Below are 17,395 nucleotides of genomic sequence, written 5' to 3'. Positions count from 1 at the left end.
GTTATCATTGTTATATTATTACATTCTTTTTACTTACAAAATTTCTTATACTGTTATCACATTGGTATTCGATATCATCATCATGAAACATTAACATATTTTCTTTTGATTAATCGCAACAATTTAACGTTTTCAGAGTCTAAAGTTATCAGCCATCAAAGCAGACTTCAGATTTACCACAACATCACAGCTGGTCAAACTGATAGGCAGCCATACTATCTCTCGTATTACCCTCAGGATTGCTGATATGAAGAGACAAAAGATGGTAAAGCAAAATTCGTAGAGAAGCAAACCTAAGGCATTCTGTCTATGTGGATCAAAAATTTGCCTTTCCTTAGGGTTAGCACACCTTAAAGATATTTTATGCATTTTGCAGGTTCGCGCCATTACATTCTACTACAACAATCGCACCGTGCAGTCCGTTGTTGAACTGAAGAACAAGTATGTATCTGTTTGACCATTTAATCAGCTAAAAGTAATATCTCACAGAAGTCTTTATTCTTTTAGGCGTCCACTTTGGCACGAAGCCAAGAAGTGTCATCTCACACCAGGCCAGACTGAACTCAAGGTATATTATGTGGGTTTTATTTGACATCAAATCCTGTTCCAAAAAGACTGGTAATGAACCCGTTTTGCAGAGCATTATCGAATTGCATTTAGGAACCAAATCAAAAGTCTTGCCATTTAGATAACTACAAGCAAGATGAATTTGTTATCAGTGTACTTTGGGTAAACATGTGACATTTTATGATCTAATTTCGTATATCTGATGACATGATATTATATGTTCTTATAAATGATAACAAGGATTAATGGTTATCTGCAGGTTGACTTTCCTCTTCCTATTGTGGCTTGTAATCTCATGATTGAGTATTCTGACTTCTATGAAAACTTCCAGGTTAGAAGCATTATATTAATGATATTTTGATAGTAACAAATAATAAATAAGTTATAGATAATATAGATATAGATTACTTAGATAATAAATTATTGATCCATCATATATCAACGACCATCCTTTGAAAGGATGCCAATAGATTAATGATTACATGGATAGAATATAAATCTTTATTGATGTATCTTAAAATTATTTGACTACTTAGGCGTCATCCGAGACCCTGCAGTGTCCTCGCTGTAGCGCTTCAGTTCCTGCTAATCCAGGAGTGTGCAGCAACTGTGGGGAGAATGTCTACCAATGTCATAAGTGTAGGTAGGTAAAAGTAGTCATTCATACTTCTAATGGTTCTGTAACACCGCACAGTCATTAATGGATGTTGCAAAGTCAATGTAGTGAATATATTTTTGCCTAATTTATTTTACTATCGAATGAAGAAAAGGCTCAGCATTTCATGTACATTTTCCAGATCGATTAACTACGATGAACGCGACCCTTTCCTGTGTAATGCCTGTGGATTTTGTAAGTACGCCAAGTTTGACTACACCCTGACAGCCAGACCATGCTGTGCCGTGGACCCCATTGAGAATGAAGAAGACAGAAAGAAGGTATAAACTAACATTCACTTTCACTATACTCTTGTCGTACATCAAACCTGTAGTTGCGCATGTGCAAATGAAGATGAGTTACGGGCAACGTCACTTCAAACTTTGAACAGTCACTTGTCTTGCTTTTGAGAAACTGAGTGACCGGTTGTATCGCTTCCAATATGTTTTCAGGCTGTGGCCAGCATCAATTCATACCTGGAGCGAGCTGACCGTGTTTACCGGCAGCTGTCTTCATACAGAACACCGCTGGACCTGTTATTGACTAAAATACTAGAACATGGTGATGCTGAGGTCTCCAAGGTCAGAATTAAATACCCTAGGGTTAAGATTCCTGTGAAAGTATCAAGGCTTACAGTCTAGATTCCACTCCTGTTAAAAGAAAAACTCAATGACTGGTTCTCTATAGAAATAAGTTTCTACTAATTTGGCGAAATTTAGTGTCCCCTAGCCATCTGAATCTAGTTACGCTACTGCAAGCCTTAGACTACGGATTCCTACTACTTTATTACCTTACGAGAACTTGACATAGGGAACTTATAGAGAGAAGGAATTAACCGATCATGTTGCATTGTTTAGCAGAGTACTCCAACCTCGCAAGCATCATCTACTTATTCCAGTACAGTACAGTCCAACACAAACAGCACTTCAACTGTGAACAAAGCAATTCAGTCTCTGGCTTATCGCTACTGTGTTGAATGTAAGGCCAGTTTTGATGAACTGAGTAAGATTATACAGGTCAGTTTTTTCTACGTTTTAAGCTTATTATCGCTTGTATACATTTGCGCGTCGAGAGTAATCTTTGTTATAGGTGAATATTTGACTTTTATTTTTGTTGTTATACTTTAGAAAGTCCTAGCTTCTCGTAAGGAACTACTGGAGTATGACTGTCGTGTGCGAGAGCAGCCATTGGCTAAACCAATCAGCCAGTCAGATGAAGACATAATTGAGCACTCGTCCTCAGGTCCTTCCCTGCCTCGTTCTCTGTCTCTGTTACCCAGTACTTCTGTAGTACCAGGGAAGTGTTACGGCTGTGCCTCAGCTGCTACTGAACACTGTGTCACCTTACTGCGAGCATTGGCTATGTCTCCTGGAACACGACAGCGACTTGTTGAACAGGTGAGAACTTATCAGCACTCAAGGTTAGTTGCTGAGCATAAGAAGCGGATTCAGTGAACGTAGCAAATCATTGCACACATTCAGCCAATGCTCTATAGTTTGTGAACTTGACATGTTCAGCCTCATCCAATATTTGCTTATCATTTTGCTTCTCTTGCATTTATTATTTTTATCGCAGGGCCTTATTCGTGAGCTGGTAGACTTTAACCTTCATCAAGGCACAGCGCAGATGCGTGCCGATGTTCGCCACCTGCTATGTTTGCTAACCAAGAACAACGAAGACGCAACTGAAGAACTGAATCATATTTTGGTTCAAAGAGTGACGAGTGCTTTAGAAGGACATCGGTCAAACCCAGTCATGGTGAGTAACATCAAACACATGATTGTCATACATATTAAAGGAGCAGAGAGAGAATTGGATTAACTTAGATTATAAGAGATGGGACAACCCTGTATAAAGTGTTTTATGAAATAATAATATATATAAAATAAATAATGTGACTATACATAGCCGTCATTTTAGTTGACTTTTGATAAAGATTTGATCTTGATGTCTTTTGTCATGTTAACCAACATGGCTACAAGGTCTCGGTTTTGTGGTTTTATTTTCATGGGATTGGAGCCCCCCCCCCCCCCCCCCCCCCCAAAATAAATAAAGAAATAAAAAAAATAAAATAATATGCCAATGTAAAGAATTTTTTAAAAATGTTGTTCGCTTTAGGTGTCTGGAATCGGTCCTGAAATGTTGTTGCTTAGCAACACCATAGAAATGGAAGACTCGTGCTGGGAGCAGAGACTCAGATGTGGTGAGCTATAACTTGTTTTTCCATAGTAACAAACAGCAGTAATGTGTACTAACGTATTGTGATGTCTTTCATTAGTCATGCGTATCTTCATGATGTCCGTTGAGACTCCAAGCCCATTGGTAATGGAGAGTATTACTTTATCATGTCTGAAGATTCTTCTCAGACTTGTTAAACCACCAGCTCCAACAAGCAAAAAGAACAAGGTATTGAAAATTGAGAGTCCTTCTCGTTATTCTGTTTTATTCATCTCACTATTAATGTTTCTTTTTTGTTTCCTTATTCCTTATTAACGTTGCCTTCTCCTCGGACCCATCTCTAGAGCATGGCACTTGTCGGAACTGTGAATCTTTAACTGTCATACGAAATCTGACCTTCATACGCTACACCAATACATCAGATAAGCTTATCATAACTGTCTTTATCTTATTATTATGCACAATGACATAGAGCAAAGACTGGGATAGTCTAGGCACCATTCAAAGTACCTCAGAGGTTCGCATTAATACCAAACAGTGGCTCGAAAAGGAGCATGGCTTTCAACAGTGGAGGCAACAAGCACAGAAAAAGCCTAAGGGACCTAAGAAGGTGGGCAAAGAAACCAAAGAAGAAGCACGACAAAGGTAATAAGTGACTCAAGCGGAATAAACAATAGAAGAAAACTGTATGTGATGCGTGACGCTTCTAAGACGTGCTTACAAGCCGTGCCTGTCTTCCGTTTATTGTCTTGTCAGTAAGCTAGGGTTTATAGACAAAACTGATGAGAATTTGTTTGATTTTCAGGTATTTGATGGAGAAGTATGCCAATCGGTGGAAAATGCGGATGGATAAGCAGCAGGAAGAACCTTCAGTCCCTAAGGAGGCTAAAGATGAAGATTGGTTAAGGCAGGTGTTGTTTACACCATCCAGTAGATCCGCTCGGCAGATCGCTTGTACTATCGTCGAGTCTCTCTGTCAGGTTAGATATACAGCTTATATTCCTCCGAGTTTATTAATAATATATATTTTTTTTTAATAATAATATTAATAATATATTTGTATAGCACACATCTAAACATTCAAGGCGCTTTACAAATTATGTACTAGTTAAAAAGATAAGAAAAAAGATGGCAGCCACAGTGAAGCGGTAGCCACAGTCCAGTTTAGTAATTAAAGGGTGTAAGCCTTCTTAAAAAGAAAGCTCTCCGACCATAACTTTTAAGGTTAAAACTGGGATTGCACAGTAAGTTTTTAGATCGTGAACGTAAAGCATGGCTAGGTGGATATGGCTTGAGCAGGTCACACAAATACAATGGAGCAGTACCACAAAGGACTTTGAACTTCACTAAGAGGATCTTCAATTCGGTTCTATATTCTATTGGTAGCCAATGATGCTCAATAAGCAGTGAAGTGATTTGGTGATATTTACGAGCCAAGAAGACAGGGAGGCCAAACAACAAGTTATGAAGGCATGCACGAGAGCGACAGTTGATTCATATGTCAAGAATTTGCGTATCTTGAAAATCCCACGAAGATGGTAGCAAGCTATTTTGCAGATGTTAGTTACATGACACTGTAACCCTAGTACTAAAGACAAGTAAAGTAGTTAGCCAAGTATGGGCACTGTACCTTCATATAGATGGGGTTTCTTGAATAGCCGCAATCGTATGACCCTGTTTTTGCTGTTTTCGAATGTATAAAAATATCTGGGGGGAAAAAACAAACAGGAACTGTGCATCTCATGTGGTCACAGTGCTGACTATTTTGTTGTTTTCAGGTTCCTAGTCGATGCAAACAGATGTTGGATCTTCTAACAAGGTATTTTACATGCTATTCTTTACCTCAAGTATAGTATTAAATGTAGTAGCTCTAACCCTTTGCATTTCTAGTTTTCTAGATGAAGTGGGATCTGCGGGTGAGAATGCTAGTGAATTTTTCCAGCTTTACCAGAAACTTATTCAACCATCATATCTCAAGTACTACCTTGCATTACAAGGAGCACTCATGCAGATTGGACGTCTAATAACTAAGGTATGTGTCTTTCTGTCTGTCAAATCAGGTCGGCAAATAGTCTTTATGCACTCTACAATTGTTTTGAGTGCTTTATCATGAAATATCTCACCCGTCACTTGCTGTCTGCTGTATGATGTCTGCTGTATGCTGTGTGCTGTATGCTGTGTGTTGTGTGCTGTATGCTGTGGCTGTAAGCTGTGTGCTGCGTGCTGTGTGCTGCGTGCTGTATACTGTGTGCTGTATACTGTGTGCTGTCTACTGCGTGCTGCGTGCTGTATACTGTGTGCTGTCTGCTGTATGATGTCTGCTGTGTGTTGTGTGCTGTATACTGTGTGTTGTCTGCTGTCTGCTGTATGATGTCTGCTGTCTGCTGTATGCTGTATACTGTGTGCTGTATACTGTATACTGTGTGCTGTATGCTGCTTAGTTTTCTCTATTGTTTGTATCATTATTGATGATTGAAATTTCACTGATTTGTTTATTCAGGAGATTAATCGTTTGTCGTACTTGGAGCAGACAACCCTCAGTTCGGACTTGTCCCAGGGTTATGCCTTAAAAATGTTAACCGGTAGGTTTCCTTACATCCATTCCAACAGTATTACAAATTTGACTGGCAAGATATTATGGCTTTTTATAATCTTTTGAACAATCCACAGAACTCCTTGCCTCTTTCATTGAGCACGACACGTTAAAGCAAAGGTTTAAGGGTAGACTGGTAGGAACAGTTCTGAATGGCTACCTGTCACTCAGGCGGTAAGTCCACTAGACACGTGATTATTTCCCGCCATTTTAGGTAGTAAATGTTTTGATGTGATTGGTAATATTTTAGACTCATCGTTCAGCGCACCAAACTGATTGACGAGACACAGGAGTTACTGCTCGAGCTGTTAGAGGAAATGACCACAGGTAATCCTAAAATTGGTCCATCTTTTGACCACCTTCTCACTTCTCTCCCAACTTCCTACTGAGCAACCACCGATCATTTTCCGATCATTTTCCCAACTGTTTTCTTTTTCACTTCATGATATTTTAACAGGTACTGAAGTTGAGACTCGAGCGTTTATGGCCATCTGTGTGGAAACACTGAACAGGTAAGAAGATTCAAGTAAGGAACGTTTATGTGAGTTGCTGAAAGTACTGGTCAGGCGCTCTAACCACTAGCTGCATGGAAGTCATGCACCTGGTATTTTGTAGGAGTTTTTCGACAAACAATTTTCGACGGCTGTAACACATACGGACAAGGTGTTCATTATATTCAAAGCAACATATTCATTGATGGATAAATATGCTGGTAAAGGAATTGTAATATAATAATTTATGCTTTGTTTGGTGTGTGTAGATATGGTCAAGATGACTTACGTACGCCTGTCTTTATTTTCGAGCGGCTTTGTAACCTGATTTACCCTGTAAGTAATTAGTCAAGGTCCTTCCTTACATTGAAATGTGCGCATTTAATTGATTTACTCTCTAGTTGACGATTTCCAACAGAGCAAAAAGATTAATATACTACTGCCTTTGTTAATTGCAGGAAGAAAATGATGTCGGTGAATTTTTTATGACGTTAGAAAAAGACCAGCAGCAAGAAGACTTCCTTCAAGGACGAATGCAAGGCAACCCATACAGGTAGCCTGTACTAATAAACATCTCTCCCATTGGACCTCGTTGATTTTAAAGCATTGATATTTTTGTTCCAGCTCCAATGAACCAGGTCTGGGTCCGTTGATGCGAGATGTAAAGAACAAGATCTGTACCGGTAAATACCGCAAAATATATCCTCATTTTTAATTCAAAATTGCGTGAGCATACTCGTTATTTTTCTTGCTATACTACAGATTGTGAACTCGTTGCTCTACTCGAAGATGACAGTGGAATGGAGGTTTGTTTTTGAGGCTGTACCAACGCTAAATTTCAATTACATTTTAGACTAAAAGTTTTCAATGTTTGTTTGCATTTATCTTAGTTACTCATCAATAACAAGATTATCAGTCTTGATTTACCAGTTAAAGATGTTTACAAGAAGGTCTGGTGTCCCGAAGGAGAAGTAAGTGTTGTCAATTTTGATACCAACTTAGTTTCGTGTTCATATTGTTATCAGTACCATGTAACTTTTTTCAGGGAGAGCCAATGAAGATAGTCTACAGAATGAGAGGTAATGTAACATTGACTTTTCTGTTAACAAATGTTTCCTGGACTATTATCTCCTTTATGATATCAATCTAAATTACATCTTTTCATCATAAGGTTTGCTTGGTGATGCCACTGAAGAGTTCTTGGAAAATCTGGATAATAGTAAAGGTAAGGGTTCTGTATGTCGTGGATAAGCGTTTATCTATGTAACATACTGTGGTCATTTGTTTTATTTTTAGAAGAAGATGTTGATGAGGAAGAGGTCTATCGTATGGCATCAGTATTGTCTGTTTGTGGAGGACTAGAAGCCATGCTGACAAGGTATGTTAGCTAGCCTCTTTGTCCTTCTTGAAATCTTCAGTTGAATGGGTCAATTATTTATAATCTTGATGTTGTTATTGTTGTTTACCTTCAGGCTCAGCGCTATAAGGAACCTAGCCCGTGGTAGACAACTGGCGGCAGTGATTCTCAAACTGCTTGGATACGCTGTCAAACTAAAGGTAATCGTCTTATTACCTCCTCCTGCCTTGGGGAGAAAAAATTCAAAGCTAAGTATTTGATAGTATGTTTATTTTAATTTCAGGTTAACCGTCAATATCTGTGTAATCCTTCGCTCAACGCTCTCAATGTACTTCTAGGAACACTAAACCAGGTATTCACATCTGGTTACCTATACAATATAAAACTGGATATATCAGAAAATAAATCACTTTAGATTTGACATCATCATCATCATTATTATGGTCACCATCGTCATCATTATTATTATTATCACCAGCATTCTTATTATTTATCGAGATTCATTCGAGGAATTTTCCAACATGCGCATAAAATCTCTATGTTGTTATTTATTGTCTTTTACAACTAGTTTTCTCATTAAATTGTTATTCGTGTTGTAAAATAAATCCATAACTATGTCTTATTTAGGCTCTTCAAATGGAGCAAGAGTCTAGCGGTGGCGGCGGTGCAGCTATGGCTGAAGAAGTACTTGGAATCATGGAAAGTATCCTACAACAAGCTACCAGCTCACCTCAACCGACTCAACCTCCAAGTGAAGGGGATCGAACACAGCTGGACATGCTGCTTGATAAAATCACTAGCCCATTTGTGGTACGTTTCTGGCAAATAGCAAAGAAAATGATTGGCTGTTACGAGATGTCATGATTTGCCTTTCGTTTTGTTTAATTAGCGCGCCAGTACTAAGGTACTTCAAGCCATGATGAGGATCATTCCTTTCCTGACCTTTGGTGACGAAAAGAACATGAAGACTCTGATCATACACTTCATGCCTTACCTGGACTTTGAAAAGTACGTGAAATAACACTTACCCGTTTTTTAGTATGTGGTTCATTTTTCGCTATAAGTATCTACTTATATATTTGAAACTGTCCTTCTCAAAATTAGAAATTAAAATGTGAGAGTGATGGGACAGATTTATAGATGCAAATCAATTATAAACTTTGCTATCGTGTGAATTTCAAAGAAAGATGTGAATATAATTCCAGTTTCAAAGTACATTATCTATGCAAGAGAATATGAAGTAAGAGAGCATATCCCTGTGACCCATGAAAGTTTCTTGAAAATCTATTTTTAGCTCCGCGCGCTAGTCTGAGCTATTTTAGCATGCGCTTCATGATTGGTCAGATTGTAGTGACGTCATAGGTACACAAAAGATCGGCAGTGACAAAGCAAGCTTCACGCAGTTGACAAACCAAGAACCAAACTTTATTCAATTTGACGAGAAAATGTGTTTAGAGGAATTCCTTGAGAAATTCTGAAAGGTATTTGAAGGAATTCATTATGACAGCATATGTAAAAAATACTCAGCTGAGACAACATCATTCAAGCTTGTTTTTAAATCAAAACAATGGTCGCTCGATTGAGACTCAATCATCTTGGAGTTGATTGCAGTTATAGTTGAGACTGTAAGTTATTCCACAATTCTCCACCTAAACTGAAATACAGTTAATATTGCTGCATCCCAAGAACACTTATTTCTGACCTGAACTTCAGTGTTTTCAAAATGACAAGTTATCTAATGGACATCTAAAATGAAGGTAGATTGGACTCGTTTACGAAAGAGCCGGATTTTCGATTAACAAACTTGTTGAATGCACCGAGTCAAGAGTTTAAAAAACTTTAAACTTGAGAGAAAATTTAGCATTTACTGTTGGAATCAGTTGTTTACCAGTAAAAAGAAGAGGTTTTAAGATAGCTGAAAACAGTCAAGCTGCTCGGAATAGAAGAATTTAACATAAAGGCACAAATACGCCGAACTGAGAGCATCTGGCAGAAAAAATCGCTAGTAAAATGCCCTTCAATCAGGTAAAAATAATCTCTTTTTTATTAGTTTGAATCCTCAAAAACTAAGTTTGATTCACTTTTTGTACTTCGCCGATATTGTGATTGTATTTCTATTGTCTGTTTGGGACTTTGGAAGTTGAAAAGTTATGAAAAAAATACCTGAACATTGAGGCGGAGCGAAAATTCAAGATGCAAAATTTGAAAGAAGTTCTAGTTTTAATAGTCAAACTTTTTCATTAATTCGCCTTTTCTCAATGGGCAATGTCTTTTGCATAAACTGACACACCGTATTTTGGCAAGCTAAACATATCTAATAATTGTGAAAAATCACTTCAGTGCCTCTTGTAGTTTTTTCCTCTGTGAAAACAGAAAATTTTCTTCGGCACATTTCGGTGCAAATAGTTTTTCTGATTCGTGTGTGAAACAAAATACTGGTCTTGTTCATCGTCTTCTTAATTACTTTAACTTAAACTTTATTTACTATAGAAAACACTACGGTAAAATGCTTTTTTGGCTGTATTCACTGTAGGTTTTTCGCTATTTTAATCGTATTTTTTATTGCGGTTTCCTTCCCCATGGCGTCTTCGCTGTTTTTAGCGCTTGTTCGTATGTGACTGAAAACCATCCTGATTTGATCTTTTTCGATGTTCTTTTACATCACTTGTTAAGTTAATGTTTAATTCGTCCATGAAGAACACATGATACTTTAATCATTTCAACTTTTTACTAATTTTGAAGGCATTCTTCTCGTCGGGAACTAAACATTTTTCGCTCGCATGGAAATCACTACAACTCTGAGCAGCAATAAGGGATCGCATGTTAAAAATAGCTCAGGCTTGCGCGCGCAGCTAAAAATAGATTTTCAAGAAACTTTCATGGTTACAGACCCAAGTATGGGAGATGTGCTCTCTTACTTAATATTCTCTTGATCTATGTTATTGCAGGTTTGACGTAGAAAGATCAAGTGATGAAACACTTTTTATCGATTGTTTCTGTAAAATTGCAAATGGAATCGAGGTAGGAAGCAAATGTTTGTTTACTTGGAAATAATTTCGCCCTAATGTGTTCGTATTTAAGAGCGATTATTAAAAGTGATGTATTTGCGTATTCAGAATAATTCCAGTGGAGCCCGGCTAAAGGAAATGATTTTAGAGAATGGAATCGTGAATAAAGCGATCAAGTACCTGGAGACATATACACCTTCTAAACCTTTCAGGTAGTATTGCAATATCTAAACGAGAATTGAACTTGGTATTGCATGTTTGAGTCTTAGTTCACATATAATATTTGTATTATCTGTAACGTACAGTAAAGCAAATCTGGCCGAGTTGGACGTTTGGAAGGAATTCTTAGCCCGACCCTCTCTACCATATGTACTGAGATTACTGTGTGGATTGTGCAAGGGCTACGAAAAAATACAGGTAGGAATTGCCATGTCATTCTAGCTTGTCTAGAACTGTAATTTTTTTAAATGTCGCGTCTGGGGTACGAAGGCCGTGTGATGATAGTACCATCGTCGGCTGAGTAATTACACCAGTTCTATTGAACAAGTCGAGTGCTAAGTTTATTTGATGTCATGATTGTAGCTTATCATCGGGGAATCAACAATTCCAGTCATCCATCGACTGGAGCAAGTCTCGTCTGAGGAGAAAGTCGGTTCTTTAGCTGAAAACCTGCAGGAAGCTTTACGTGAGAATTTAGAAATAGAGAAAAAGGCAAGTTGGAAATGAAATATGTTATAGTCGAAACTCTAAGCGAGCTTAGTAGTAAATCAATATATGTCTTCTTAGATAACCGAAGTGCGCCGACAAACGAGAGTAGAGAAAAAGAAACTAGCGATGGCGATGAGAGAAAAGCAGCTTGGAGCGCTTGGCATGCAGGTAGGCATATATATGGTACACCATAACAGTCTCACAACAATGGCGAGAATCAAGTCCAACTAACACGGCTGTTTCAAATAGGAATTTTAGTCCGCTGACCAAAAGTATGGCTGACGCTATTCTTGCGTAAAACTATATATTACGAGAAGCGTGGTTTCGAAATTCGACTTCTTCCAAACAAAAAGGGATCGCTGATCGTGAGGAAATTATTTACTTTATTCGTGGATGATATCAAATGCATGGTATTTGTGTCTAAATGATCAAGAAAATAAAGGAATGACAAGGTCTATAATTACTGATCTTATCAAAATCCATTGTTTTCAGTCTGCATTATCCCAACGAATGCATAGAGGAAAATCAGACATATTTAGTTCATTCATTATTGGCTTTGTTTCTATGATAAACGAACTAGAAAGAAAACAATTGGATTTTGATAAGAACAATAATTATACTAGATAATCACTTCGGCACGCAGCATTCGTAGGTATAATGCAGGCAGCTGAGGGCGTACGCCCTCAGCTGCCTGCATTATACCTACGAATGCTGCGTGCCTCAGTAATTATCTATTAAATAAATATTGTCTGGGAAAGCGAAGACCTCATTGGCAACAGTGACAGCGACGAAACTCTCGATTATGAGAGCGAATAATTATATGTATATAACATTTTAAAAAATAAATAAATAATTTAACTTCTACTAACAAATCAGTTTATATATCATGCGATTATTTTTCTATTTCTTAAGTGTATCATATCATTAACTTGAATTTTATTTACATATAAACATGTACTAGTACATAAGATGATTGTGAATGAGCGATAATATCACGTCAAGTACATACAGTATACCGGGCGCAACAAGTTTGAGAAATTGATGACACATCTATTCGTACAATCTGTTCAGATCTTTTTAAAAAGACCTTTTCTGTGGGTTAAAGGTCTTGTTTTCTAAGATAAGCTTTCGCTAGAAGCAAAACACGGCATTAAAAGTTGAAAAACATTGCATATTTTGGCACTACACGGGCTTACCCATAAAATCCCGCCTCGATACTGGGAGTTCTAAGAAGCATGGAAAAAAAATCTCCATGTTAGCCCACAGAACAATTTTTCAACTTCAATCTCCGACCCCTCTAGTAAATGTAGGTCTTCTAGTTTATGCGAACTCGCTGCGCCCGATCTCCTTCTCGATTCAACCAAGTTTATCTCTTCTACAAAATTTGATCGGCTTTAATATTAAACTATTTACCATATATGGTAAATAGTTTAATATTAACTCGCAACAATCTTCGCGCATGACATCTTACATACATTGCTAATTCGGGCATTTGAAACAGCCGGCTAAGTCCATTATTCCTATGCTTAGTTGACGTTGTCTGTTGTATTATAGACTACAGCTGGAGATAAGATCATAGCCAAGCCCACCAGTCTCACACGTGAGATGGAAGACTTGTCAGAAGAGTCTGGTCTTGCCTGCTGTATTTGTCGTGAGGGTTACAAGTACCATCCCCAGAAGGTTGGTCCTCCTTAGTTCAGTATTACTGTTGCTTTTTGTGTTTGTGGAATAAAAAAAACATTTAAGTGTAATGTAATCTTCGGTTCCAGCCTACTAATCTATTTGTTGTTATCGTTATAGGTTCTTGGTATTTACACGTTTTCCAAGAGGTGTATTTTAGAGGAATTTGAAACAAAACAACGAAAATCACAGGTACATAGCAAATACCGCATTTCCTCTATTAAGCCCCGACCTCGAAAAAGCCCCCACCCGCTTCTAATAAGCCTTCAGTCCAAAAGCACTGAAAAAGAATATACCCCCGGGGGGCTTAATAGAGGTGTCAATTGCAGTAATTTAAAACCCTGTAGTTGTGGCTTCTGCTATAGTGACTAACGTTTTTCATTTCTATTTGGTCGTCAGGGATACTGTACTGTGAGCCACTTTAATATCGTACACTACGACTGTCACATGGCTGCTGTCAGGTGAGATTTGCCAATGAAATCATCTTCAGAACGGACAGCAGTATATTTATGATTCCCATTCTTTTTATCCAAAGGTTGGCACGTGGTCGTGACGAGTGGGAAAGTGCTGCCTTACAAAACGCAAACACCAAGTGCAATGGCTTGTTGCCTATATGGGGTCCACAGGTTTCTGAGTCCGCATTCGCCAGCTGTCTTGCCAGGTATGTCATGCTCAAATCAGTCATTACATATTGCTACTCATGTCAGTGGAACAACCATTGATCTTGAATTAGTAAAACTAATGCAAAACTCATTGGTTTCTAGGCATAACAGCTACATACAGGAAAGCACCGGACACATCGAGCCCAACTACTACTTGGCCATTCACGACCTACGATTGTTGTTACAGCGATTTGCCTTTGAGCGTTCTTTTAGCGATGATACTGGTGGAGGGGGACGACAGAGTAACATGCACTTATTGCCGTACGGTGTACATATGATTCTCTACGTCCTTAACACGTAAGCACGTCATTACACAATGTACTATTCCTTAAGGGTGTTTTCATGTACTGGCAAAGACATGAATTTTACTCGTCATTTTCACAGAATATTGGCTAAGGATTAATAATCGGTTTATCATTGTTAAAAAAGGAAGTAAATTTTTTGGCGTTTTTCAGGACCAGACAGCGGACTAGAGAAGAGAAAACTTTGAAATCTTTTGTTGAGACGCCTCCTGACAAGTGGGTGGAATCATCATTCGAGGTAACTACCCTCATTGCTGATTGTAAACTTTGCGCTTTCACGTTAATAGAACCGCTTTTTACTAAACTTTTCTGCAAATCAAAGATTCTGAGTAATAATAAATGGTTTTTTTTTTCCTGGCAACTTTCCATATAATTTGTTCTCCCAAGGTATTGCTATCAGATTTGTCGTAGACTGCAATGAAAATGTCCACAGGTTTTTCCCAAACTAGCTATTGCCATTTTAATACTTATTTCAGGTCGACAGTCCATACTATGTGAGCCTTCTGTCACTGTTCGTATATTCACTCGATCAATGGGTTGAAAACAGATTGACATTGCTAAAACGGCTCATCTTGACTGCACATGTGAGGCACCTCACTCCGAATGGTTCCACAAGGTATTAAAACAAGTATATAATATATTCAACATTAGTCAGGCTGCCTACTGATCCCACCACTATCTTAATTGGTCTCATAATTTTTGCTATTGTTATCCATAGAATTCAAGACTCTACTGTCCAGGCCTATAATGTCTACAAACCAGCATTGATATATTTCTTTTTCATTGACCAACTGCATCACTTGTTCAAGGTGAGAGTTGTTCCATCGCTATTTGTTAAAAGTTCCATTTTATTCTTGTATATATTTTGTAATAATAACGACAATAGCTAAAGCAATTATTTCAAGTCCATTTAAAAAAATCTCAATGCCCTTACATTTTTGTGATCAGAAATCGTTGAAGTCTACCAGCCCCAACACTTGGCCCCAGGCCATGGCCGAGAACATTAGGAAGAACGACGAAGCCGTACTTAAAGCCTGTGACAAGGTAAGCATACTGAGACACCATTAGGAATACATAACAAACTAGCGCCACCATAAATGATAGTTAAGATGCGACATGTGACCTAAACCTCAGGATTATCTATAAGACGTATTTTCTCTTTAACCATATCCACTTTGAAATCAATGGTGATTCCTGTAACGTGATTGGCCGTGAGCAGTGCGATTTATTCACGAATCGCACATTTATTGAAGAGCCAATTGATGGATGGGAAGCATTCCCAAGAAAGTTAAAATACAAAAGCATGTCGACCGTTGTGGTGCAGTTAAAAATGGACGCGAATAAGAAATCTTTCGTTAAATGGCACCAAGCTCTCCCGTGAGGCTTTGATGCCGTAACGTGCAATCGAAGAATGAATTGCAGAAAACATTTAGTATTTCAGATCAGAGAAAAAAGCCAAAGGAAAGCACGAGAAAAAATTTGAAGGGAATTTTCTAGCAGATAAACAGTTTTTTGACTGCATTTTACATTGAAATTAAATTCTAAATATAGTATTAGTTTGCGGGAGATTTCAAAATGAATATAATTAAGTGGTAATTATATTTCCTTATGTGCAATTTTGGTCTAAAATCAATTCTGTGATTAACGTTATATTGTGCCTTCGCTACACGGTCGTTCAATTTTGTAACACTCGTTTGATTTCCCAAATTGTACTCCACTTACTTGAATTACCATCACTATCATTACCATCACTAGTGTTACCATCACTACCATTACCATCACTACTATTACCATCACTACTATTACCATCACTATTATTACCATCACTATCATTACCATCACTACTATTACCATCACCAGTATTACCATCACTACTATTGCCATCACTACTATTACCATCACTATTATTACCATCACTACTATTACCATCACTACTATTACCAACACTACTATTACCATCACTACTATTACCATCACTACTATTACCATCACTACTATTACCATCACCTGTTACCATCACTACCATTACCATCACTACTATTACCATCACTATTATTACCATCACTATCATTACCATCACCTGTGTTACCATCACTACTATTACCATCACTACTATTACCATCACTACTATTACCATCACTATTATTACCATCACTACTATTACCATCACTACTATTACCATCACTACTATTACCATCACTACTATTACCATCACTATTATTACCATCACCAGTATTACCATCACTACTATTACCATCACTACTACTACCATTACTAGTGTTACCATCACTATCATTACCATCACTATCATTACCATCTCTTTTATTAACATCACTACTATTACCATCACTACTATAACCATCACTACCACTACCATTACTAGTGTTACCATCACTGTTATTACCATCACTATCATTACCATCAATACTATAACTATAACTATCACTACTATTACCATTACTAGTGTTACCATCACTAGTGTTACCATTACTAGTATTACCATCACTACTATTACCATCACTACTATTACCATCACTATCATTACCATCACTAGTGTTACCATTACTAGTGTTACCATCACTGTTATTACCATCACTACTATTACCATCACTACTATTACCATCACTACTATTACTATCACTACTATTACCATCACTACTATACCATCACTATCATTACCATCACTACTATTACCATCACTATCATTACCATCACTATCATTACCATCACTATCATTACCATCACTAGTGTTACCATTACTAGTATTACCATTACTAGTATTACCATCACTACTATTACCATCACTACTACTACCATTACTAGTGTTACCATCACTGTTATTACCATCACTATCATTACCATCACTACTATTACCATCACTATCATTACCATCACTATCATTACCATCACTACTACAGCATGCTAATCTGGATTCCTACCTATTGAAACGACTAAATCACAAGTCATAATGTAAGGGGTTCCCCTTTTTAGAGAAACTTAGAGAAATAAATCAACTTTTTTAATTTTTATTTAAATGTTACTTAGGTTCTTAAGACCTACCAAAACGACTTGTTGCCAGCTGAATCGTTTGCGGAGTTCTGCGATGTCGCTGGTGAGTTTTATACCATCATTTTCTGCAGTACTGTGTAAGTGTTCTGTTCTATACAACTCAATCGTCCCCCCCCCCCCCCCCC

The 17,395-nt window shown here is 37.7% G+C and overlaps 1 protein-coding gene across 5 annotated transcripts in view; it reads left to right on the top strand.

Moving 5' to 3' along the window:
• LOC116290180 (E3 ubiquitin-protein ligase UBR4) overlaps positions 1–17,395 on the top strand; it is a 72,095-nt gene that overhangs the window by 54,304 nt on the left and 396 nt on the right. For 4 of the 5 annotated variants that reach the window (XM_089024832.1, XM_089024834.1, XM_089024835.1 and 1 more), the window contains exons 60-106: positions 137–265; positions 377–441; positions 508–568; positions 827–898; positions 1,104–1,210; positions 1,365–1,503; positions 1,675–1,803; positions 2,080–2,238; positions 2,350–2,619; positions 2,798–2,980; positions 3,341–3,425; positions 3,501–3,628; positions 3,873–4,045; positions 4,206–4,380; positions 5,179–5,219; positions 5,291–5,432; positions 5,901–5,982; positions 6,071–6,167; positions 6,244–6,320; positions 6,451–6,505; positions 6,754–6,820; positions 6,943–7,037; positions 7,109–7,167; positions 7,247–7,290; positions 7,375–7,455; positions 7,530–7,563; positions 7,656–7,709; positions 7,781–7,862; positions 7,957–8,041; positions 8,125–8,193; positions 8,469–8,651; positions 8,731–8,849; positions 10,790–10,862; positions 10,958–11,061; positions 11,155–11,266; positions 11,432–11,560; positions 11,636–11,725; positions 13,112–13,237; positions 13,358–13,429; positions 13,637–13,698; positions 13,773–13,898; positions 14,002–14,196; positions 14,355–14,439; positions 14,678–14,817; positions 14,920–15,010; positions 15,150–15,245; positions 17,247–17,313. In XM_089024832.1, the coding sequence (XP_088880958.1) occupies positions 137–265; positions 377–441; positions 508–568; positions 827–898; positions 1,104–1,210; positions 1,365–1,503; positions 1,675–1,803; positions 2,080–2,238; positions 2,350–2,619; positions 2,798–2,980; positions 3,341–3,425; positions 3,501–3,628; positions 3,873–4,045; positions 4,206–4,380; positions 5,179–5,219; positions 5,291–5,432; positions 5,901–5,982; positions 6,071–6,167; positions 6,244–6,320; positions 6,451–6,505; positions 6,754–6,820; positions 6,943–7,037; positions 7,109–7,167; positions 7,247–7,290; positions 7,375–7,455; positions 7,530–7,563; positions 7,656–7,709; positions 7,781–7,862; positions 7,957–8,041; positions 8,125–8,193; positions 8,469–8,651; positions 8,731–8,849; positions 10,790–10,862; positions 10,958–11,061; positions 11,155–11,266; positions 11,432–11,560; positions 11,636–11,725; positions 13,112–13,237; positions 13,358–13,429; positions 13,637–13,698; positions 13,773–13,898; positions 14,002–14,196; positions 14,355–14,439; positions 14,678–14,817; positions 14,920–15,010; positions 15,150–15,245; positions 17,247–17,313 (4,909 nt within the window). The remainder of the gene's footprint in view (positions 1–136; positions 266–376; positions 442–507; positions 569–826; positions 899–1,103; positions 1,211–1,364; positions 1,504–1,674; positions 1,804–2,079; positions 2,239–2,349; positions 2,620–2,797; positions 2,981–3,340; positions 3,426–3,500; positions 3,629–3,872; positions 4,046–4,205; positions 4,381–5,178; positions 5,220–5,290; positions 5,433–5,900; positions 5,983–6,070; positions 6,168–6,243; positions 6,321–6,450; positions 6,506–6,753; positions 6,821–6,942; positions 7,038–7,108; positions 7,168–7,246; positions 7,291–7,374; positions 7,456–7,529; positions 7,564–7,655; positions 7,710–7,780; positions 7,863–7,956; positions 8,042–8,124; positions 8,194–8,468; positions 8,652–8,730; positions 8,850–10,789; positions 10,863–10,957; positions 11,062–11,154; positions 11,267–11,431; positions 11,561–11,635; positions 11,726–13,111; positions 13,238–13,357; positions 13,430–13,636; positions 13,699–13,772; positions 13,899–14,001; positions 14,197–14,354; positions 14,440–14,677; positions 14,818–14,919; positions 15,011–15,149; positions 15,246–17,246; positions 17,314–17,395) is intronic. The other variant, XM_089024833.1, reaches the window with a different exon arrangement.

Source organism: Actinia tenebrosa, unplaced genomic scaffold, assembly GCF_029948245.1.
Source record: "Actinia tenebrosa isolate PJP-AT-01 unplaced genomic scaffold, QUT_ActTen_1.0 PGA_scaffold9__36_contigs__length_13948895, whole genome shotgun sequence".
NCBI lineage: Eukaryota > Metazoa > Cnidaria > Anthozoa > Actiniaria > Actiniidae > Actinia > Actinia tenebrosa.
The sequence above is the reverse complement of the archived record's forward strand: the minus strand, read 5'-3'. Positions and strand labels throughout refer to the sequence as shown.